We start from the raw sequence: 24046 nt of genomic DNA, 5'->3' as shown, positions 1-24046 counted from the left end.
AGAAAAGCTGCGACCCCTGGTGTTCTTATCAGGAAACAACATTTTGAGGCTCTACATATACTGAACTGTACATTCGCCAGCCGGCCTTCGTCATCAAGTGTCTGCATTGATAACCTTTTGCAAATATCCCATACTGTGAGGAAAGAACTGAAAGACCAGAATGTTGTGCAAACCCTGACCCAAATAACCCAATTTTTGTACCTGGTTAACTTTGTCTTCAAAGTCAGCATCATTCTTGTCATAGATCATCTGGGCAAGCCGAATTTGCTCAGCGGTAGCCTGCAACACAAAAACACTTTAGACTTAGCGATTAAAAACAAATATCCAATCAGTATTCAAACATGGATTTGTTGGCAACAGTATTTGGGTCACTGATGTTTTGTTTAATAACGTCTGCAGCTGTGAAGTGTGTGTGTGGTCCTCCAACGTTTGCGTGGCTCTGGACTCTCACCTGTATCTGTTTCTGTGGTTGAGACATGTGAGTGGCAGCAGGCGGCACTTTTTCACGAGGGCCCCGGGCCTTTTCGTTGCCCAGCGAGCTCATCATATACAGTATATACAAAACTCTGTATGTACAAAATAGAAAAACCTGCCAAGGAAACAAGAAACAAAGAAAACTCACAAAAATGTTCACACACACACTGCCCCATCATAACTTCAGAGCAATGTATTGTGTTTGTACTTTTGGGGGTGCGTATTAATTACCACAAATGGTTGTGAAGTGTGTACATTATTTGACATCATTATTGGTGCAAGACACAATTGGTTGGGTGATGCAACAGTGTTGCTGTATATCTAGGTCAAGGAGGGAGAGTGACCTCGTGTCCGCTTACAAAGAACGAGTGTGTGCGTGCGTGTATGTCTGTGTGTGTGCTGGGGGGGCGGGGGGGGGGGGGGGTAGCAGGAAATGTAACACTGTACAGTATACCGTCACTATGCATTATCTTATGGATAACTAGTGTAGGGCAAATTGCACACAATACCACATTGCCAAAGTTTCACTCGAGGCAAATCCAATAAACTATTGTACAAACCCAATTCCAATGAAGTTGGGATGTTGTGTTAAACATAAATGAAAACAGAATACAATGATTTGCAAATCATTTTCAACATATATTTAATTTAATACACTACAAAGACAAGATATTTAATGTTCAAACTTATAAAGTTCATTGTTTTTAGAAAATAATCATTAACTTAGAATTTTATGGCTGCAACACATTCCAAAAAAGCTGGGACAGGCTCATGTTTACCACTGTGTTACATCACCTTTTCTTTTAACAACATTCAATAAATGTTTGGGAACTGAGGACACTAATTATTGAAGCTTTGTAGGTGGAATTCTTTCCCATTCTTACTTGATGTACAGCTTCAGCTGTTCAACAGTCCCGAGTCTCCGTTGTCATATTTTACGCTTCATAATGCGCCACACATTTCCAATGGGAGACAGGTCTGGACTGCAGGCAGGCCAGTCTAGTACCCGCACTCTTTTACTACGAAGTCACGCTGTTGTAACACATGCAGAGTGTGGTTTAGCATTGTCTTGCTGAAATATGCAGGGGCGTCCATGAAAAAGACGTCGCTTGGATGGCAGCATATGTTTCTCCAAAACCTGTATGTACCTTTCAGCATTAATGGTGCCTTCACAGATGTGTATGTTACCCACGCCATTGGCACTAACACAGCCCCATACCATCACAGATGCTGGCTTTTGAACTTCGCGTCCATAACAGTCCGGACGGTTCTTTTCCTCTTTGTCCTGGAGGACACGACGTCCACAATTTCCAAAAACAATTTGAAATGTGGACTCATCGGACCACAGACAACTTCCACTTTTCATCAGTTCATCTTAGATGAGCTTGGGCCCAGAGAAGCCAGCGGCGCTTCTGCATGTTGTTGATAAATGGCTTTTGCTTTGCATTTCAAGTTGCACTTTTGGATGTAGTGTTCCTGAGCCCATGTGGTGATATCCTTTACACATTGATGTCGGTTTTTGATGCAGTGCCGCCTGAGGGATCGAAGGTCACGGGCATTCAATGTTGGATTTCGGCCTTGCCGCTTACATGCAGTGATTTCTCCAGATTGTCTGAACCTTTTGATGATATTATGGACCGTAGATGATGAAATCCCTAAATTCCTTGCAATTGTGCGTTGAGGAACATTGTCCTTAAATTGTTCGACTTCTCACACACTTGTTCACAAAAAGGTGAACCTCGCCCCATCTTTGCTTGTGAAATACTGAGCAATTCAGGGAAGCTCCTTTTATACCCAATCAAGGCACCCACCTGTTCCCAATTAGCCTGTTCACCTGTGGGATGTTCCAAACAGGTGTTTGATGAGCATTCCTCAACTTTCTCAGTCTTTTTTGCCACCTGTCCCAGCTATTTTGGAACGTGTTGCAGCCATAAAATTCTAAGTTGATAATTATTTGCTAAAAACAGTAAAGTTGATCAGTCTGAAAATTAAATATCTTGTCTTTGTAGTGTATTCAATTAAATATAGGTTGAACATGATTTGCAAATCATTGTATTCTGTTTTTATTTATGTTTAACGCAAAGTCCCAACTTCATTGGAATTGGGGTTGGAGATGCATATGACAAACGTGTGTGTCTTGGTGAATAGTTGATACATGCCAGTGGATAAATCTTGCACAATACCAACGGAATATACAAACTGTGGAACTCTGCACAATTAACCACGAAACAAACTTTAAAATCGGAGGAAGGAAAAGGAAAAATAAGCCCACTGACAGTTGCTTATTGTGAGAACAATAGCAGTGCGGTTTACATCAGAACCGTGACGTCATCGAACACAGTGACGCCATTGGCTGCTGGACTGAACAAAGCTAATGCCAAAGAGCTGGCTGGAGATTTCAATACTGAGACAAACCGTGACCTAAACAAATCATTTCAGTAGCGAACACTTTCGTTTACACATCAAATTATTGTCTTGATCCTGACAATAAAGTCCATTCATTGAAGAAGGGTCGGTTTTACTGACTTAACCCCACGTAAATGATACATATATTAGAAACGGTTACATTTAGTGTTGACATTCGAGCGAATAGGCGCACATAACCACATTTATCAGAAGAGATCCTTTATTTGAGAATAGCCAAGAGAGCGAATGTTTCGACGAGAGCAATGCTACCATCTGTCAATGTGTATTATTTGTTTCGTCCCTGTGTGTGTTTATTAAATTACATTACACTTGGCAATGGGAAATTATGTTGTCGTAGTGACACGGTTAAATAAAAAGGACAAACTCGATGCTTATGATACTAGGGGCCTCTTTGTCCTCGCTAACATGCTAACCCGAACCGAGTCTCGGAGGCAGCTGGCTGAAGCTAAAGTTAGCAAATGATGCTACATAACGCTGGTCCTAGTTGGTAACATCGGCCGTCTAATCAGCTCATTTAAGTGTTGGTCATATCTTCAGCTAGCATCATTTTTACAAACGACAATTACGAGAGCGTCACCAGCAAAGAGTCAAAGTCTATCGAATCAAACGACGAAGGCCTTTCAGCGGAACACAATCCCATCACGACATTGCTCGCTGGGAAACCTAGACAACAGGAAAAATTGCGAAAGACACCGCTCGCTCACAGCCCTGAGTAAGGAAAACAGCCGAGGTAAAGGACCAAGTACAGACGCCAGGTACTATCAAGAAAACCAATGAAACGCCTTGAGAATTGGCCCCCGAATAAGCCAAAAGATGATCAAAAATCGTGTTATTACCTGCTAACACGCTTCACTCAGCCAGCAGCAGACAAGGTGGTCACGTGATAAGGCTACCGCGGTGGATTCTCCTCCGATGTCCTCTGGACACAACTTGTTTTGTTCGGGTTCGTGTCACATAAATCACTATTTTTATGGCTATGGAGTCTTACTTAAACTGCCCCCCACATTAAAAATGACAAGCACTTCAATATACATTTTGTATTTATTTCTTTTTTTATGACTCAATAACTAGTTTTCCTAGTTTTCTTTTTTTTGCTTAGATCCCCACATTGCGTCTTAGTAAAAACATTCATGAGTATAAAAAAAAAAAAAAACAGGGCATCACTTAGACACATCAATCCACACTTCTTCAGAAATATACAGAAAAATGTATGCAAGGGTCCTTATGTATTCCACACATACGTATACACATTTATATAAAATACACGTTAAGAGTGTAGGTTATTGGTTCAAACTGTGGGTGTAACTGGGGGGTTCTCTTTTCAAGTCCTCACAAAATGTTCCATGTAGAAAAAGGAAACCTATTCACCTATGGCAGTCTTTCACAGAAAGACTTGACTGAGCAAGGCAAAAACTTAACTCAAGCCTACCCTGCCTCTACCAAACAAGATCATACGATCACTCCTTGATATGATCACTCCTTGATACAAAAATTAAGTTTTACAACTGTGACACATGCATGTAGTACCGAAATCCGGGGTAGAGCAAAGCAATGTATCTTCAGTATCTTTCTAGTTGGATGGTTCAAAGGTTTTCAGAGCTACCAGTTTTTCTTCCCTAGTCGCAGAGAGGTCTCGGCATCACAGGCAAGTTAACCAAATCAATAAAAAGCGCTCAGTTTGACAAGAAACTATACATATTAAAGCAAACGTCTGTATAAATTCTCTCGTGACACCAGACTTGACATATGTAAGTATATGAACACAAATAGTGTGCAAAACTGCAGAAAGCATTCTGGTCATATCGAACGGCAACATAGGGAAAATAAGGGTTGTGGGTAACACAATACACCTTCAAAAATTAAGTCATCACCCCAAGCCAATCAAATGTGGGTGATATAAGGGAGAAATAAATACATACAAAACTAATATCAGCAGGTGTATGCCACTCAAATCAAAGAAAGGGGTCACATCACAAGAGAACATTGTATTTAGCGATCTTAACATTTCGCCGGTATGATTTCAGCCACAAATATTTCCCCAAAAATGTCTTATTTTGATTGGGATAGACAACCTTCATTTTGCCATACTGGAGGAAAAGTTTTTTTTCTGATTGTTTTGGGACAGAAACTGAATATGTTCTAACCATCAAAAGTCAAACTGCACACAGGTTAGGTCCGTCAAAGTTTTTCTTCAGTCCTCTTTCCTCTCCCTCTTTTGTGATATTGACATTCATTCCAGTCAGAAAGCGTTGCACCTTCACAAAGAGATTGTAATATCTTACAGAAGAAGCAACGGAAACATATTCTTACATACTAAAAACCCAACCAATAAGAGACTAGCCTCAACTGCTATGTCATTGTTAAAGAAACAGTTGGTTATGGGTTTAAAAAACTCTTTTAGGTTCCTCAGTGGCAACTCTTGAAAATGATTGCTTCAAATGTTTAATTAAAAAAAAAAAAAAAAAGTGGCCTTGGTGGAATGACGAAAGGAACACGGGCAACAGGATGTTAAAATGTGGTCACAAAGATGCACAACAATAATCAATGCTGTGATATGGTGGTGGCAAGGTCATGCGCCTGAGTCCAACAGACATTGGATAAAAAATGTGGACAAGGATTTCATCATAGGGTGATGTAGAGGATGACAAGGCTAGCTCCACAATCCTGCGTAGTTCCCATGGAGGCCAGAACAGAGGGGTCCACCTGCTACAAACAGCTTGGTGCCGGAGTCATCGTAGCAGTGAGTGTACACGGCGTTCGGAAAAGAATGAAGGTCTGAGAAATAACTCCTCCATGTCTCATCATGATTCTGGAAAAAAAATAGGGTAAGATTGAGTGGATCACTTGGACTAAAATTTTTGCAAATCATTTGCAATAACAAAAGGTCCAAAGATTATATACCAGCCAGCCTTTCCCTGTTGTGAGCTTGAGAATGCCGTCTCCTGAGCACTTCCGGTACCCTCCAGTTGGTATCAAAGGGTTCTCGAGGAATCTCTGAGCTCGGATGTCGTAGAAAAGAAGTGAACCTTGACCAGTGCCGACTGTTACTATGTGCTCATAAAAACTCACGGAACGGATCCCTGCACAGACAATATTCCATGTGATCTTTAGTATCTACCCATCTGTTTAATTTTTCATTTTTTTTAAAAGGACACAGGATGCAGACTTGTTTAGAAAGGAGAGATAACGCACCACTTCCCCTTTCTCTGGAATTGACTGATTTTATGCTGTGTGTCGGCTGCCGAGGATCCAAAAAAGACACGTGGGCCTGAGATCCGGCAGCGTATACTGACCAGTCTAGCCCATAGGCCAGACACACGTTCTCTTTGCAGTGCGGCAGTTTGGTGGACAGAAGCTGCAAGGAAGCAATGTAGGATAACAAATGAGACCCAAGTAACAACACTGACATCCAAACAGAACAGCGAGAGTTCAGTTGGCTAAGTATTATAGTGTCGGTAAATCATAAATTATAGTGTAATCACTGATTAATCGACCTCAGTCAATATGTAAGCATTTTGGGGGGGGGGGGGGTTTCCACACAAGTTTTCAAGAGCGAGAGAGTCTTTTTACATCATGTAAGTTGCATCTTAGTGAAATAAAGATCTATGCAACTGTTTATTGCCATGTCCACCATTATCAATTATTATACAGCGTTTTATGAAACTGTTGCAGCTGCAAGGCACAAATAATTGCATGAGTTGCCTTTTGACATCAGGTTTATTTTTAAAGCCAAAACATTTAGATACACACACAAGGGCTCCTCACTTTACCGTGCCTTGGCTGCGGTGGTTCGACTTGAGTTACATACATGGCACACACAAGAAAAATAGTGCGTGAATGACGCCTTTACTTAAAATTCAGAAACAATATGAATATCAATACTAGATGATAGGACATGAAACCTATGAAAAAAAACTAGTAAAAAATAAAGTATAATGACTGTCTGCGAACAAATGGTATTACAATGACATTTCCTTTTATGAACACTGCAGAAACTCAAAATCTTTCCAAGAATGTCTTATTTCTTGTCAAAACTAAATCAATTACACTTAAAATAAGACATCAACCAAAATATTTAGATAATTTTCACTTGTTTCAAGCTCATTTTTACTTGAAATAAGTAAAAGAAATTTGTCCGGTAAATGAAATCACCCCCTGCCTCCCCGCCCCCAACAGTTTTTAATGTTTGCTTGACTTTTTAGACTTTTTTTGGCAGCACATGAACTTTTTAATAGATAGCAATATCAATTAGTCATATTTACAAAGATGTTTTTGTGGATTTGTTGTGTTCTGCTTCTTTGTCATGAATCATATGGGTATTATAAGTTGTGTTCCCCTACAGTATGTAACAGATATATCGGTTATTGGCCAATAGCTTATTTGCCAATATTATGGCTTTTTTTTTTTGTCCCCGTTATCGGTCCCAAAAAAAAACAATAACGGTCTGGCTTTACTAAATATAATCCTTGACAGAATTTCAAACCTTTTTTTTTTAGAATAAATAAAGGCAATAAGTGCAAAGAACTTGCCTTGCACAAGGTGTGCTCAGCTTTCCAGAGGTGGAAGTAGCCATCTAAAGATACGGCACCCAGCTCCTGAAAGAAAAACATCCACATTAGGAAACATAACTGTAATCCCTTCAACTCACTCTTGGAAACCTGTGTGAATTTAGACCTAAAAGAAATAATGATTCTCAATGAATGTTTGAAGATAAAACTCACTTTGTGGTTGTTGTTGAAGGCCAAAGCACGGACTTTACACTTGTATGGGTCGGTGTACTCCTTTGGTATGTCTTCGAGGGCTCGGTGGGAGATGTGGGCATAGGAGGGCATGGCTGTTTCACTCTGACTATGCTGTGCCTGGCTCATTACTTCCTCTGTTACCTCCCACAGACCCATGGAGCCATCTCGTGAACCTTGAAGTTGGAATATTAACACGTAAGGCATGTGTCAAGCACATCAGTAAAGTAATAAACTACCTACCTACCAACCTAAACGTGGTGCCCATCAAGTAAGTTAAGGACAATTACTTCAGGAAAGGCGAGATCATAATAAGACACATTGTTCACAGAATTGTTGACACCTACAGCCAAATCTCCCTTGCAAAAACAAGAAAGATATTACGGCCTTTGAGAACAAAAATAGGACGTTAACCAGACCATCTATGCCAATGTCGATCAATAAAATGTCTCTCTTTTACGAAAAAACCCTCAATTTCACCCGTTGTCGGTAGCCCATCTGTAAGGACTTGGCCTTTGGAATCCCTTCGAATCCCCATGCAGACAAAATGTAAAACAGCAATTAGTTGTTGGAGAGATGCTAGTGTGGCTCCTGACTAGAGCAGCACGATATTGGAAAAACATGCTTTATGTGATATGGGTGTTGAATATTGTGATATCAATATTATTGCAATATTTAACATTGGGCGGAAAAGTGACCGACTGGTTAGCACATCTGCCTCACAGTCCGGACGACCGGGGTTCAATCCCGGCGACGCCTGTGTGGAGATTGCATGTTGTCCCCGTGCCTGCGTGGCTTTTCTCCGGGCACAAAGGTTTCCTCCCACATCCAAAAAACATGCATAGTAGATTGATTGAAGACTCTAAATTGCCCTTAGGTGTGAATGTGTGCGAGAATGGTTGTTTGTTTCTATGTGCCCAGCAATTGGCTGGCGACCAGTTCAGGGTGTACCCCGCCTCTCGCCCGAAGTCAGGTGGGATAGGCTCCAGCACGCCCGCGACGCTTGTGAGGATGAAGCGATGCACAAAATGGATTTAACATTCCCGAAAATAAATATTTTTATTATCTAATGAAATAAATACATCTTTAATGTGACAAAATAAACCGGCTATATGTATTCTCCCATATTTCAGATGTGTTAAACAGTGGGGCAAAAAAGTATTTAGTCAGCCACCAATTGTGCAAGTTCTCCCACTTAAAAAGATGAGAGAGGATGTAATTTTAATCATAGGTCTACCTCACCTATGAGAGACAAAATGGGTAAAAAAACAAAAACAGACAAACAAAAGAAAAAAATCCAGAAAATCACATTGTCTGATTTTTAAAGAATTTATAAGCAAATTATGGTGGAAAATAAGTATTTGGTCGCCTACAAAGAAGGAAGATTTCTAACTCTCATCGACCTGTAACAACTTCTTTAAGAGGCTCCTCTGTCCTCCATTCGTTACCTGTATTAATATCACCTGCTTGAACTTATCAGTATTAAAGACACCTGGCCACAACCTCAAAAAGTCACACTCCAAACTCCACTATGGCCAAGACCAAAGAGCTGTCAAAGGACACCAGAAACAAAATTGTAGACCTGCACCAGGCTGGGAAGACTGAATCTGGAATAGGTAAGCAGCTTGGTGTGACGAAATCAACTGTGGGAGCAATTATTAGAAAATGGAAGACATAGAAGACCACTGATAATCTCCCTCAATCTGGGGCTCCATGCAAGATCTCACCCCAAAGGGTCAAAATGATCACAAGAACGGTGAGCAAAAATCACAGACCCACACGGGGGCCCAAGTGAATGAAGTGCAGAGAGCTGGGACCCAAATAACAAAGGCTACCATCAGTAACACACTATGCCGCCAGGGACTCAAATCCTGCAGTGCCAGACGTGTCCCCTGCTTAATCCAGGCCCGTCTGAAGTTTGCTAGACAGCATTTGGATGATCCAGAAGAGGATTGGGAGAATGTCATATGGTCAGATGAAACTAAAATAGAAAATTTTGGTAAAAACTCAACTTGTCGTGTTTGGAGGAGAAAGAATGCATCCAAAGAACACCCTACCAACTGTGAAGCATGTGGGTGGAAACATCATGCTTTGGAGCTGTTTTTCTGCAAAGGGACCAGGACGACAGATCCATGTAAAGAAAAGAATGAATGGGGACATGTATTGTGAGATTTTGAGTGAAAACCTCCTACCATCAACAAGGGCATTGAAGATGAAACGTGGCTGGGTCTTTCACCATGACAATGATCCTAAACACACCGCTCAGGCAACGAAGGAGTGGCTTCGTAAGAAGCATTTCAAGGTCCTGGAGTGGCCTAGCCAGTCTCCAGATCTCAACCCCATAGAAAATCTTTGGAGGGAGTTGAAAGTCTGTTTTGCCCAACCCTGTTCTAGAGGAGAGCTGCATGGAGGAATTAGCCAAAATACCAGCAACAGTGTGTGAAAACCTTGTGAGGACTTACAGGAAACATTTGACCTCTGTCATTGCCAACAAAAGGGAAATAAGTATTGAGATGAACTTTTGTTATTGGCCAAATACTTATTTGCCATCATAATTTGCTAATAAATTCTTTAAAAATCAGACAATGTGATTTTCTGAATTATTTTTCTCTTTTTGTATCTCATAGGTGAGGTATACCTATGATGACAATTACAGGGCTCTCTCATCTTTTTAAGTGAGAGAACTTGCACAATTGGTGGCTGACTAAATACTTTTTTGCCCCACTGTACATTTTAGACACAAGTTGTTTATTGTTTCCGCCCTCGTTCATTTGCTCCTCTCTCGCATCTGCCATTCTTCCTCTGCCGCCGAGATTCTCACTATACACCTATGGTTCCGCTCTAGCCAATAGGAGACCAGTATTAAGGGGGTGGATGGCTATGTGCATTTAAGGTCGTATCTGACTGGTCAAACTCAGATAAATGGTACACGCGTGCAACAAAACATACAATACTGTATACGTACTAATAATTGCACATCTTTGTGATACACATATTTCACGTGCCATTATCGCAATGAAATATGTTCAAAATCTTGTGCAGCCCGATTCCTGACTACTGTGAGGTGCCTGACCAAGGTACGTTCCAGCTCGATTGGTGCAGTACTGTTGGCACGTCCCTTCTCTCCTTGCATGCCGAAATGCGTGTGAACTTGTTCTATGTGGTGTCTAATGCAGATATACAGCAGAGTGCGGGTTGAATTTCCTCTTGAGGTAGGTCTACACGATTATAGCCAAAATGCTCATCATGATTATATTGATCAATATTGTAATCATGATTATTCATCACAATTACTCACCGTATTAGAGAAAACGTGTTCAGTGGACCCCCACATACTCGTGGTTCAGAACCTGTGGGCGGATTCACCTATTCACAGTTTTTTTCCCAAATTCTTTTGTTCATTTTTTCCTATCTGTTTTTCTTTTTGTTTTTTCTTTTTCGGGGGTTGAACCTATCCCGAAAATGATAATTGAGTCAAAGATTATACATCAATCAATTTCCCGAGCAGCTTATCTCCTCCGACAGCAGGTGTGGTACACCCTGAACTGGTTGCCAGCCAATCACAGGGCACATACAAACAAACAACCATTTGCACTCACATTCACACCTACGGGCAATTTAGAGTCGTCAATTAACCTACCATGTATGTTTTTGGGATGTGGGATAGTTTCCCAAAAACTATCACGAAAAACGATCGTATTGTTGATTATTTTTTATGCCACGAATATAATGATATTATAGAGCATAATAATTCAAGTACATCCTTTTTAAGAACAAGTAATTGAATTCTAAAGAATATTGGCATTGTAATGTAGAACAATAAGTAAAATATCCTAAAAAATATATAAATCAGACTCAGGCTCTGTCCACAAAAACTGCACTTAAACAAATCTTAAATATTTGGTACGTGGGTATAGGGTCATTAACCCTCGAAAGAGGCCCAAAAATTTCTTAAAGCCTGCCAAATTTTTCAATGAATTACAAAAACAAAAACACACAAACACCGTGCATGTATTTGCATTTGGTCTTTGTCACTGTTTGAAATCAGATGCCATACATTTTAATATCACTGTTACTTTTTTGTTTTGTACTGTATAATTTCTGCTGCCTCTTGGATTTTGAAAAGGATTTTGAAAAGGAGATGTTATCTCTCAATAAGCTTTTACCTGTTTAAATAAGGATAAATACACAATTGCACAATTGTTTTTTGTCAATGTCTTTATGTCTCCAAAGTGTTCTGTAAATTGACTGTCTGTTGTACTAGAGCGGCTCCAACTACCGGAGACAAATTCCTTGTGTGTTTTGGACATACTTGGCAAATAAAGATGATTCTGATTCTGATAAAATGTAAAATAAGGCCCGTCCTCAGGCTGCTGGACTGTGATGTGAGACCTTTACCTGTCAATCCAATGACGCTGAAAATGTGTTTGCTGAAGTCAACTACTGCTTGAATATTGTGTGCCGCAGTGATTATGGTTTATTAACAGTTAACTTTCTAATACGTGTGTATGTGTGTTATGTGGGAAAACACACACACAACTCAGAGCTCTGACATTTTAACGATGTCACCACGGTCGAGTGAGCTTTTTAGCTCCACCCCTTAGCTCATTAGCTCGCATCTGATTCGGATGCCTCTCGGACGCCTCCCTGGTGAGGTGTTCCGGGCAGGAGACCCCGGGGACGACCCAGGACACACTGCAGCGACAACATCCTTCAGCTGGCCTGGGAACGCCTCGGGATCCCCCCGGAAGAGATGGATGAAGTAGCTGGGGAGCGGGAAGTCTGGACGTCCTTGCTAAAGCTACTGCCCCCGCGACGCGACCTCGGATAAGCGGTAGAAAATGAATGGATGGATGGATAATTTGTATTGATTTATATATTTTGTACATTAATGTTCTTGTAGTGTATAAAGTTGAAGACTTCCTTGAACGTTTGGTAAATAGAGTTATCTGAACGTGACTCCTTGAATTCCGAAAATGAGTAGCATGGTAAGTGGTACGTTTTGAAATCGTGTATTTCTTCTTAGTATGATTTTATCAATTTAATGTCCTATATGTAAGATCTAAATGGAATGCATAAGAGGTCATAATGGAATGCATAAGAGGTCAAGTGTGAGAAAGTGATTGTTTTGTTTTTGGATTCACAGAGAGACGAGGTCTGAGGTTAGGCCTGAAATTTGAAATTGTATAGTATCCATCCATCCATCTATTTTCTGAGCCGCTTCTCCTCACTAGGGTCGCGGGCGTGCTGGAGCCTATCCCAGCTGTCATCGGGCAGTAGGCGGGGTACACCCTGAACTGGTTGCCAGCCAATCACAGAGCACATAGAAACAAACAACCATTCGCACTCACAGTCATGCCTACAGGCAATTTAGAGTCTCCAATTAATGCATGTTTTTGGGATGTGGGAGGAAACCGGAGTGCCCGGGGAAAACCCACGCAGGCACAGGGAGAACATGCAAACTCCACACAGGCAGGGACGGGGATTGAACCCCGCACCTCAGAACTGTGAGGCTGACGCTCTAACCAGTCGGCCACCGTGCCGCCTGTATAGCATACATTTGTATGTTTTTGTGTGTTGGTCCAATGCCTACTGTAAAGCTATGAGACCTTTAGTTGTTTTTTTTTTTAAATCATAATTTATTACTTTAAGAGCTCTGGGATATTCATGCAGCAACCTTTTTGTGCATTTTTCTGCACCGCCAATTTGAAATAATGTAAATTTTTTTAATGAAGGGATGGGAATTAAAAAAAAAAAAAAGTTTTTTAAATCAGATTCATCAGAAAAATAATCAACCGATAAATCGATTAACATAGTCGTTAACCTACAGGAGAGCCCACATTTTAAAATATCACAGACGATCAGGTTAGGTTAATTGTGGCAGCCAAAATAGTAATAGTAATCACGATTAAAATTCAATTAATTGTGCAGCCCTATCTCGAGGCATTGTAATGGACATCATAAATTTAAAGAAAAGTGAGTAAAAGTGCTGTTTTCCAGTTTCTGTTTTTTTTTTGTCTGTTGAATTAGTTTGGGTACTGCCCCAAGCTAATTCAACAGACTTCTCACATGCCTTCAAAGCATGAACGAAACTGACATTGTAGTGCAGCTTGTGTAAAACCACTAACACTGGTCATTCATCCAGAGAACTCACCAGACACTGCCATCCTGTCACTGATCCATGCTATTGAGAAGATCCAGTCATTGTGGCCATCCTAACACACAAATGACCACCATGAAAAAAAAAAACCAAAGCAAGTCTCATGACTGTTCTTTTTTGAACAGGTGAGCAAGAATTTGCGTACATTCAGAGTATAAAATGAGGTTTAGTGATGCCAACCACAAGGAATATGTGGAAAGATTTAACCAATTGAACAGTTTCAAGTGTCGTTCAGAAAGACCTGACAACTCACATCACCAACACAAACAGGGTCCAGTGTGGGCAGCTTGTAGATGGCCAGGCTGTTGGGGTTGTCTCCCCCAGTAGCTAGGAGGGTTCTTGAGGGGTTGATCTCAATAGCATGGATGCCACAGCCCTGCTGGTCGAGTCGGGAATGAGAGCTTGCTGTGGAGTGGTAATTCTGCATCACCCCTGCCACAGAGCCTCCACCATGACATTCCCTGTCCTTGAGCATGGGAATCCTAGTGATCTGCCCAGTCATTACATTGGTTACAAAAAGCTGTTACGAAGCAAAAAGACAGAACATTTGATTACAAAACTATTATGGTGTACGTACAAATAGCCCATCACAAATGGTCATACATTACATTACATGCATTAATATACGGTACTCAAATTGGACTGTGGTTGGGATACATTTATGTCAACATTACTATTATTAGAATTTGTATTATTCGTAATAATAATAGACAGCACGGTGAACGACTGGTTTGCACATCTGCCTCAGAGTTCTGAGGACCGGGGTTCAAATCCCGGCCCTGCCTGTGTGGCGTTTGAATGTTCTCCCCGTCCCTGCATGGATTTTCTCCGGGTACTCCGGTTTCCTCCCACATCCCAAAAACATGCGTGTTAGGTTGATTGAAGACTCTAAATTGCCCACAGTTGTGAATGTGAGTGCGAATGGTTGTTTGTTTCTATGTGCCCTGCGACTGGCTGGCGACCGCCTCTCGCCCGAAGATAGCTGGGATAGGCTCCAGCATGCCCGCGACCCTAGTGAGGATAAGGATAATTCATTCATTGATTCATCTTCCGTTCCGCTTATCCTCACTAGGGTCACAGGCGTGCTGGAGCCTATCCCAGCTATCTCCGGGCGAGAGGCGGGGCACACCCTGAACTGGTTGCCAGCCAATCTCAGGGCACATATAAACAAACAACCATTTGCATTGACATTCACACCTACAGGTAATTTAGATTCTCCAATTAAGCTACCATGCATGTTTTGGGGATGTGGGAGGAAACCGGAGTACCCGGAGAAAACCCACGCAGACACGGGGAGAACATGCAAACTCCACACAGGCCGGGATTTGTACCCGGTCCTAAGAACTGTGAGGCAGATGTGCTAACCAGTCGACAACCGTGCCGCCTGGATGGATAATAATAATAATAATAATAATTAACAGGATACAGAACACCAGCAAATAGAAGACTATTATTTCAGGGGACTACTTCAGCAAATGATCATCCTTCATACAGTGACAAGGCATCATGCTCACAGACCTATTGAGTAAATTAACTGTAAATTAAGATGCAATACCAATTACTATTATGCTGTTTGGAGTACAGAATTCCCTGATTTGTTCGTTCATCAGTTGTATTGGATTGAGTTCAGATGACTTTGTCAACACAACCAAACAACGCCCATATCAACTCAAAACATTATTGGACTAAGTTCAATTACTGCATTCAAACTGACTTAACTATGTTGAGAGGGAAAACTTTTAGAATAAAAAAAGAGTAAACTAGAATAGAATGCCTTCATTGGGATTGTACAGTTTACAAAGAGATTATGGGAGCTACTCTTTTCACAGTGCAGTGCATATAAAGTCAACCAACAATGCAACATGGCAACAATATGAGGAAAAAAATAGACTGCACAGTGGTGGGATATAATAGTTATAAAGGATGTAATGTAATAAACTCTGCGACACGGCTGAACTTGACTGGAATGACAAAATGACAGTTGGCGACTCACACCTGCACAGCGCGATTGAGCCCTGCTCATCAAGTGACACGCTGTAATGGAAAACTATGACCCTTTATCGGGTTTTGAGGCTCTACATGCAGTATATTGCACTGTATTACTTATAGTGAACTACGTAAACATGGATGATTGCCAAGGAAGAAGAGTGTTGCCTCCAAGAGAGGAAGTCAATAAGAATACAGGTGAGTGTGGATATTTTGAGGGGCTACTGACACACTTTGGACACTGCTCACGTGCATTTTGGTGACAGAGAGACTGCACACTTCACTAGTTTGCCCATCGGCCACTCATGAAAACTAGCTGCCGAACCCCGTACACTGCGTGACAGTTCAGTCGGGTTCGGCCGTGTGGCTCGGTGTGCAGCAGGCTTTAGAGTAGTTATTATTCTGGAGGAAAAAAACTGAGTCTATTTGAGTGGGCCTTGATGCTCCTGTAATGCTTACCAGAGGGCAACAAGGTGAAAAAGTAAAACCAGGATGAGAGCAGTCCTTGTTGATGTTATTTGCAATGCTGAGGCAGCCTGAGGTGTAGATGTCCGTCAGGTAGCGCAGAAGGTACCCTACGGTCTTTTCTGCTGCCTTGATGACCCTCTGCAACTGCTTCCTGTCAGCCTCAGTGCAGTTTCCATACCATACTATAATGCATTACATCAGGAAACTCTAAATTGATGCAGAGAAGACTAATTGTAGCAACTTCAAGTCCACGTTGTTCCACCCCTCCCCAGAACGCTCAAAAGGTGTAATCTCTTCTGAGCCTTCTTGGTTACAGCTGTGGTCTTCACCATCCATTTTAGGTCATCATAAATGAGGACACCAAGAAACCTAAATGCGTGGATTGTGGACCCTCTCCACAAGCTCACCATTCATTTGCAGATGCGCAGGTCCCAGTTTGTGCCTCATGAAGCGCTCTTGTCTGATCTCATTTTTTTTTTTTTTTTTATGTTCAACTCCTGATTATTTTCTGAACACCAGGCTGTTAACCTCTCTGTAGGTTGACTCAACCGCCCACGAGATCAGTCCAACCACTGTGGTGTCATCAGCAAACTTGATGTCTTGTAAGCTGGACTGCAGAGTCACAGGTGTAGTGACAATACATGAGGAGGTTGAGCACACAGCCCTGTGGAGAATAGTCTTGAATTTGCTTAAGAACCAGCCTCTCAAAGCACTTCATGATTACTGGGGTGAGGGCAAAGAGGTGCAAATAATTAAGGCTGACTGCAGGTGACTGATTGTGGCTGTCTTCAGGTAGGACGGAATGACTGCTTGGGCCAGGGAGAGGTTAAAAATCCACTTAAAGAGGAATGCGTGCTGGTGGGCACATAGTCTATGGGCTGGCACCTTCCTGGGGTTTACTGCCAGGAGCACCCTCCTCACATCATGCTTCACAAGAGTGGGGGAGTGCTGGAGCCTTGTGGGGAAAGGGTTGGTGAAGATGAAATCAAAGCAAGCAAAGAAGCAGTTGAGTTCCTCTGCTAGCGACACACTCTGGTTACCTGCTGGGGAGTACGGACCTGACTGTTCATCTAGCTTTCTTTTGGAAGAACCCAAATGTTTTTTTTTCTGCATGCAGAACTTGACACAGTCCTCATACCCTTTTATTGTTCCTGTGAAAATAAACTTCTATTCTATTATATACAGTCCCTGTGAATATTTCCAGGTCCTGGTTTTGAAACAAATCCCAGTTTGTGTGGTCAAAGCATTTTCAGGCCATGTTATACCAGTTTTTGTAACAGGTCTGGTTCTTCATCTGAGGGGGCTGTAATGCAAGGGTGAGCAGTAGGGAGAGGTATGTTTGTCAGACTTAAAATGGACAAATGGGGGATAGCATGAAAGCATCCTTAGATAGGATTATATTATTATTCAAATTCTGAAGAATATTTTTTGGCTTGGAACTAATGAAAATAATATCTTACATTTAAGACAGAAAAACATCTCACCGTGTTGCATTTGGTCCCGCACACAACCTGCTGTTGGTTGAGCCACTGTGAGGCAAATACTTTGTTAAGACGCCCAAGAGAGAACTCCCTCTCCTTCAGGATGCCAGGGAGCCGGCCAGCCGCAAATCCTCGCAGGCTCCGCTGGAGCTGCAACTCATGCTGCTGCTGAGGTCTGAACTCTCGGCCCCGGAGGGCGCAGACGACTGAATGGCGAGTTCGCCACCACTGCGCATGACGTGAAGAACAAGAGACACGACTCCGCTTGCATGGCGCCTGACACCAGCCCAGCTAATGGAGAAAGGTAAGAAAATTGAGACAGCATTGGTCAAGTTGGAGGAAAAAAAAAAACATTACTTTTCCCCCAAAAAATTTTTTATTCATTAACTACTAGGCATAGACCCTCATTTTCTTATTTTAATACCACATCTGCTCCTAGAGGTAGACCGCAATCATTGATCATCTTTAACATAGTGTACTTTCTAAGACCTATTTGAAAGATACAAAATAACACTTCTTTGTAAAATACCTTTTTTCTTCACAAATTGAGACCAGGAATAAAATGTGTATTTTCAGGTAAAAGCAAAGTAAAAAGTAAAACAACAATGTAGCTGCCGAGGTGCACATATACATTTAATATTTGAAGAAGTGGGTTTGTTCAGATCCAATCACATTCAATCCCATCGTAAAGACACATGGAATCTTACATGCAGCCTTAATAGTAACAAACAACCATTTACCAAAGCATGCATCCAAATGTATTCCAACAGAAGTAGAAGTAGTAGCAGCCCAGCCAAAAATTTCAATTTGTTTTCAACTAAATTGTACAAATTGTAACTTTTTTTTATAGTTTTGTTTTGTTTACATAAAACAGGATGTCAACTCTTTCCATTGTGAGTGCTAAGTATTTTTTTTTGTGAACATCCATCCATTTTCCATACCACTTGTCCTCATTAGTGAGGCGGGTGAACTGAAGCCTATCCTCTAGCGTCCGAAGAGTCCCTTGAAAGATGTTATATATAAAACCTACCCTACTATCATTATTAGCCTAACTGATTTTACCATTCCCACTCATTCACACCTATGGACAATTTAGAGTCTACATTTAACCTAACATGCATATTTTTAGAATGTGGGAGGAAACTGGATTACCCAGAAAAAAACCCACATACATGCAAACTTCAACCTCACAAACTGTGAGGCAGATCTGCTAACTACTCGGAAGCATGCTGCTATTTCTCATATGTACACATTATTGAGAAAAGTGTGTATTATGTATTGTGTGTATTATTGTGCTCAGCAAATGAGTAAACCATTTTGAAAAGTAAGGTTTTTTCAGTCGGCCACCCTCCTGCCTTATTTGTTTCCATTAAGTTGCATACAATTTGTAATTGCACTTTGTATAGCATATTTATTCAGTCAGCCCTTGGTAAATTGGTAAAGTACAATTTTCTTGGGTGCTTTTATTTTTTATTATGATCTATCAGTTATTCTTAATTAAAGATTAATTTTGTATTGAAACCTTACATTTTGTTTGTTGAAAAGTAGTGCAATAAAAATTGTTTTTAGTAGTGCAATAAAAATAGTTTTTTCCTAACATGAGGAATAATAGTGATTAATACTCATGATTACAATATTGACCAAAATAATAGTGATTATCATTTTGGCCATAACTGTGCAGTCCTAATATGTATAGTATATAATATTTTCATAAGCTGTTTCCAATGAGTTTGATGTACAGCCAAAAGCATATGGCTCACCATGACATCCACTAGCCAGAGGTTGAGCTGCACTGTATTTGTTTGTATTTCTTGTTGGAGTAAACTAGTGACTAAAGCGCAAGGCAAAGACACTTCCTGTTGCTTATCTAATATGTTCAATATGGGAACTTGGTATGCCTCTGTAGTGTAGAAGAAAAAACAAAATAAGAATACATGTAATTTTTTTACAAGCTTTCCGCAACCCACCCAAAAATTTGTCCAAACCCACTTTTGGGTCCTGACCCGCCAGATGATCACTGTGCTAGACTGTCATTGGTATTTCACTTTTGATGACTTTGTTTGAGGCGGGCACGTGGACGACTGGTTAGAGCGTCTGCCTCACAGTTCTGAGGACCGGGTTTCGATTCCCCGGCCCCGCCTGTGTGGAGTTTGGATGTTCTCCCCGTGCCTGTGTGGGTTTTCTGGTTTCCTCCCACATCCCAAAACAATGCATGATAGGTTAATTGACGACTCTACATTGCCCGTAGGCGTGAATGTGAGTGCGAATGGTTGTTTGTTTGTACGTGCCCTCCGATTGGCTGGCAACCAGTTCAGGGTGTACCCCGCCTCCTGCCCGATGATAGCTGGGATAGGCTCCAGCAGGCCCGCGACCCTAGTGAGGAGAAGCGGCTCAGAAAATGGATGGATGGATGACTTTGTTCGAAAAAAAATACTTAACATTGTATGCACATCGACAATCTCATTTGCAAATAACGGTTATCATTTGTGGGAACACGAGGTGTGTCCGAAAAGTTCCAGGACTGGTGTCACAAAGGATATATTTCAAAACCAAACTACAAGGTTTCCCCTTGTAATCCCCCTGGAGTCTAGCACACTTGTCCAGGCTTCTCTGCTACACCTTCATCACGCTCCATCATCACAACCACCTTGATGACATCCACATCTGAAAATGGGTCCCCTTGATGACCCCCTTGAGTTCGGGAAAAATGGGGGGAAGAAAAAAAAAAATCATATAAAGCCAGGGTCCATCACGGTGATGTTCTTCTCAGCCAGGAAGTGACGGATGTTCAGGGCATTGTGAGCAGGCACGTTGTCATGGTGAGGCAGCCACGAGTTGTCCTATCACAACTCTCACAGCAGGTTCTTTTGTAGATGTGTTGCTTGATCGTCTGGGCCACATTTAAATTAAACTGCAAACTCGTCATTTGTAGTTTGGCTTAAAAATTCACCAGTCCTTGAACTTTACTGACACACATAGAATTTTGTAGTATAGTAATATATTAAATGTAGTATGAGCGCTGTCACTATCGAATATTTTTAGAATCTGTTATTCTATTGGTTATTCAATGATTTCCATCGAAAAACAGGATGAAAAACTATTTTATATTCCATCCATCCAGTTTCCAAGCCGCTTATCCTCACAAAGGTCACGGGCATACTGGAGCCTATCCCAGCTATCTTCGGGTAGGAGGTGGGGTACACCGTGAACCGGTTGCCAGCTAATCACAGGGCACACATAAACAAACAACCATTCGCACTCCCATTCACACCCAGGGGCAATTTTAGAGACTTCAATTAACCTACGATGCATGTTTTATGGATGTGGGAGGAAACCGGAGTGCCCGGAGAAAACCCACGCAGGCACGGGGAGAACATGCAAACTCCACACAAGCGAGGCCGGGGATTGAACCCTGGTCCTCTGAACTGTGAGGCAGACGCTCTAACCAGTCGGCCACCGTGCCGCCCTATTTTATATTAAAGTCTAAAAATAAATAAATAATTGTTCCCATTATTATTGTTTATTAACTGAAAACTGTCATTTATTAGGTATTGTTTAATGATAAGCAACACCATATACACAACAGTTAAGCAATATCACATGACAGGAAGTAATGTTCTCACCAACGTTTTTGAAACAGCTGCTACTTGGGTAATGCAAAGGGCTACAAATCTGATGTACACCTCAGAGGCTACCGTACTTCAGGTTCAGCTACATGTCAGCTATTGCTGCAAATAACCCTTATTTTTGTAATGCATTCAACAGAACATAATTATATATTTTCCCCCCATAAATTTATTATGATTTAGTTACTGGTTTGGGGAAATATTGATTATTGCTTTCCAAAGTAAGAACAGATATTGACAAATGTCTCATTTTGATTAAACACAAAAGATAATCAGTCTGCTTTCATGGAGGACTACAGAAATCAGACCCTTTTGACTGTTGAGAGGCTGAAATCAGAGGATTTGGACAATTTTAAGTTGAACAATCACTCCAAACGATGAATCATTTTTCAAAATAGTTGCCGATTAATTTGATGATCGATTGGTTGTCGATTAGTCAATTGTGACACCTCTAAACAGTTCCTTCCAAAAACGGCAAGGTCAATTCCTTTGTTTTTGTTGTATACTGAAGACATTTGGTTTTCAGATCAAACGGGAAGGGAGAAACCCCCAGAAACTTTGCCATTCCAATACTTTTGGAGGGGACTGTATATTCTATATTCATTCTGAAAGGAAAACAAACAGGCTTTATGACAAATCTCTTGGGGTGCTTTAATTTATTTTGGCAATTATTGGGTCACATTTGCGTTTTCTATACAGCACTCCTGTTTTGGAGACAGATTCACTAAAAAGAATCCCAAAGATTGTCAGACGTTAACAAGACCTAATGTATACTTTGGGATAGCATTACAGTTCGCTAACTGGCTCCCGTTATGCCAGGTCGCCATCACATTGAAGTACAGCAATTCGCAGTTTTATTGCGAGTGACAGTGTGAAAACGAGTCCCTCATAGCTGGAACAGGCTGCTACATATTCGGCTACCGTTAGCAGTCGCGATGTGGCTAACGTTTGCGAACACACACACGTTATAAACATGTTGTTATACATTTGACGTTGGCTCCCTGCCAGTCGAGTGTTTGGGCGACACCGTTTGTTGCAGTGTCATAAACGTTTGGCACAGATTGCATTTCTCGAGCTTGTTTAGCACGATGCTAGTTAGCATGCTAACATTACAGTGAGATCCACCGGTTTCCGCCTACCTGTTGTTGCTCCTTGGGCTCCCCTGCCTTTCTTTTCCTGCTAACTGTTTTTCTCGCCATAATCTGACACACACAATTCCCTCACCCACATGGAGGGTAAGCCTGACTCTGGACGATGGATCATATAATGCCGATAAACGACTTTGTTCTTTGGCCTTTCTGGCGGCGTCCGATGACAAGCAAGGACGATTACATACGGGATACGTTGCCGCGTCGCTGTCTAGGGTTGTTGGGAATTTACTGGCGTTAACTTACTATCTATTCACAAATCTACACTAAACAATACAAAGTATTGACCGGCTAGTTTAGTGGGTTCTTTTTGCCGTGAAAAGTCGCGTCAGCAACGACGACATCATTGGCCAAGCGCGCAGCCGCACTCATTAAACGTCAACAAAACAAGGTCATACGTGAACGCGCCCGTGCTCGTCCACGACGCTTGCGCGCGACCATTGATAGCCTGGGTCTTCAGCTTCAGCTGGTTGGAATTTTACCTTTTTTTATTTATATAAATATTTTATTTTTTAACCCTTTTTAAACTGCGAGTATCAGTCCGTATGATAGGTGTCATCCTAGCACGGCATAAAGCAATTTGTATTCAGATATTTCTTACCAAGCCTTTATATACCAGGCAGGCTCACTTGACTGCTCTGAAATATTTTTTCCCCCCATTTTTGTACAACTACCAGAAAATAAATGGATAACAATTAATACATGTTTTAATTTAAATATTACTATTAAAGATCCTTAAAGGGAAGAAAAATGATGACATTCTAAAAGGCCCGTGGCTGACAAGGCCCCATGACGTGGACTCGAGTCATGTATTTGATGACTTTAGAAACGACTTGACAATGTATTAAAAGACTTCCAAGTCGACTTGAACGACTCGTGACTTCACTTGGACTTGACTTGCTACTTTGACCGAGTCAATGAGAAACCAACACTTTGTTGCTTTTTCTTTCTATATGTGCAACTTATTGCTGTACTACAGGAAAGTATCAGTGACAATATTACGATGAATGTCTTACTGATTATTTATTAGGTCAAAGTGCCCCACACCATTATTACTAATGTGTAGTTAGTTCTTATTATCTTTTAACATTTAACGCCCTGAGGGGCATGCTCTGATAGAGATATTGACCAATAGGTAATTATTTCACACACTACCTAAAGTAATTGATTCATTACCAATTCATTAATTCATTAGTAACGTACTAAGACAACACCCCCCACCCCCAGTTTTATTATAAAGGTTCAATGCATTTATCAAATTTGTTTTGACAAATATGGATATTAAAATATATGAATGCAGGATATAATATATATACATATTACATATACTACATATATTAAAATATATTTTTATTTTGTTGTTAAAATGACTCAAAACTCAAAAAGTGTAGGACTCGCGACTTGAGACTTGACTCGGGACTTGCCTGTCTCGACTTAGGAGTTGACCCAGGATTTGCAGGCAAAGACTTCAGATTTACAACCCCAATTCCAATCCAGTTGGGACGTTGTGTTAAACATAAATAAAAACAGAATACAA

General features: G+C 41.1%; 2 protein-coding genes across 6 annotated transcripts in view; both read right to left on the bottom strand.

Annotated features, from left to right (window-relative positions):
- The window catches only part of ubap2a (ubiquitin associated protein 2a), a 29007-nt gene extending 25167 nt beyond the window's left edge, over positions 1-3840 (bottom strand). For all 4 annotated transcript variants that reach the window (XR_009769258.1, XM_061686781.1, XM_061686783.1 and 1 more), the window contains exons 1-3: positions 3738-3840; positions 452-589; positions 202-279 (exon numbers count right to left, since the gene is read on the bottom strand). Coding sequence is in view for 3 of the 4 variants with exons in the window: in XM_061686781.1 (XP_061542765.1) it covers positions 202-279; positions 452-547 (174 nt within the window). In the remaining variant the exon portion in view is untranslated. The remainder of the gene's footprint in view (positions 1-201; positions 280-451; positions 590-3737) is intronic.
- Positions 3841-3955: 115 nt separating this feature from the next.
- On the bottom strand, positions 3956-22908 carry dcaf12 (DDB1 and CUL4 associated factor 12). 2 transcript variants are annotated; one of them, XM_061686786.1, is made up of 9 exons: positions 22501-22908; positions 17739-18026; positions 14054-14290; positions 13795-13855; positions 7623-7816; positions 7431-7496; positions 6094-6256; positions 5803-5981; positions 3956-5710 (listed from the first exon to the last, which is right to left on the bottom strand). In XM_061686786.1, exons 1-9 carry the CDS (start codon positions 22558-22560, stop codon positions 5552-5554), a joined length of 1407 nt encoding a protein of 468 aa, XP_061542770.1. In that variant the 5' UTR covers positions 22561-22908; the 3' UTR covers positions 3956-5551. The 2 variants fall into 2 exon arrangements, with proteins under 2 accessions (XP_061542770.1, XP_061542769.1); XM_061686785.1 differs by having other exon boundaries at positions 3957-5710; positions 14054-14320.
- Between the last annotated feature and the right edge of the window lie 1138 nt (positions 22909-24046).

This window comes from Phycodurus eques, chromosome 10 (assembly GCF_024500275.1).
Source record: "Phycodurus eques isolate BA_2022a chromosome 10, UOR_Pequ_1.1, whole genome shotgun sequence".
Lineage (NCBI taxonomy): Eukaryota > Metazoa > Chordata > Actinopteri > Syngnathiformes > Syngnathidae > Phycodurus > Phycodurus eques.
The sequence above is the reverse complement of the archived record's forward strand: the minus strand, read 5'-3'. Positions and strand labels throughout refer to the sequence as shown.

Bases quoted from the DNA above. Each gene is read 5' to 3' on its own strand.
- dcaf12 (XM_061686785.1), bottom strand. From the start codon at position 22,560: ATGGCGAGAAAAACAGTTAGCAGGAAAAGAAAGGCAGGGGAGCCCAAG. The intron at 14,321-17,738 runs GTGAGATGTTTT...GCTTCGTAACAG, and splicing joins GCGGGACCAAATGCAACACG to CTTTTTGTAACCAATGTAAT. The intron at 7,817-13,794 runs GTGAGTTCTCTG...TCCAACTTCAAG, and splicing joins TGACAGGATGGCAGTGTCTG to GTTCACGAGATGGCTCCATG.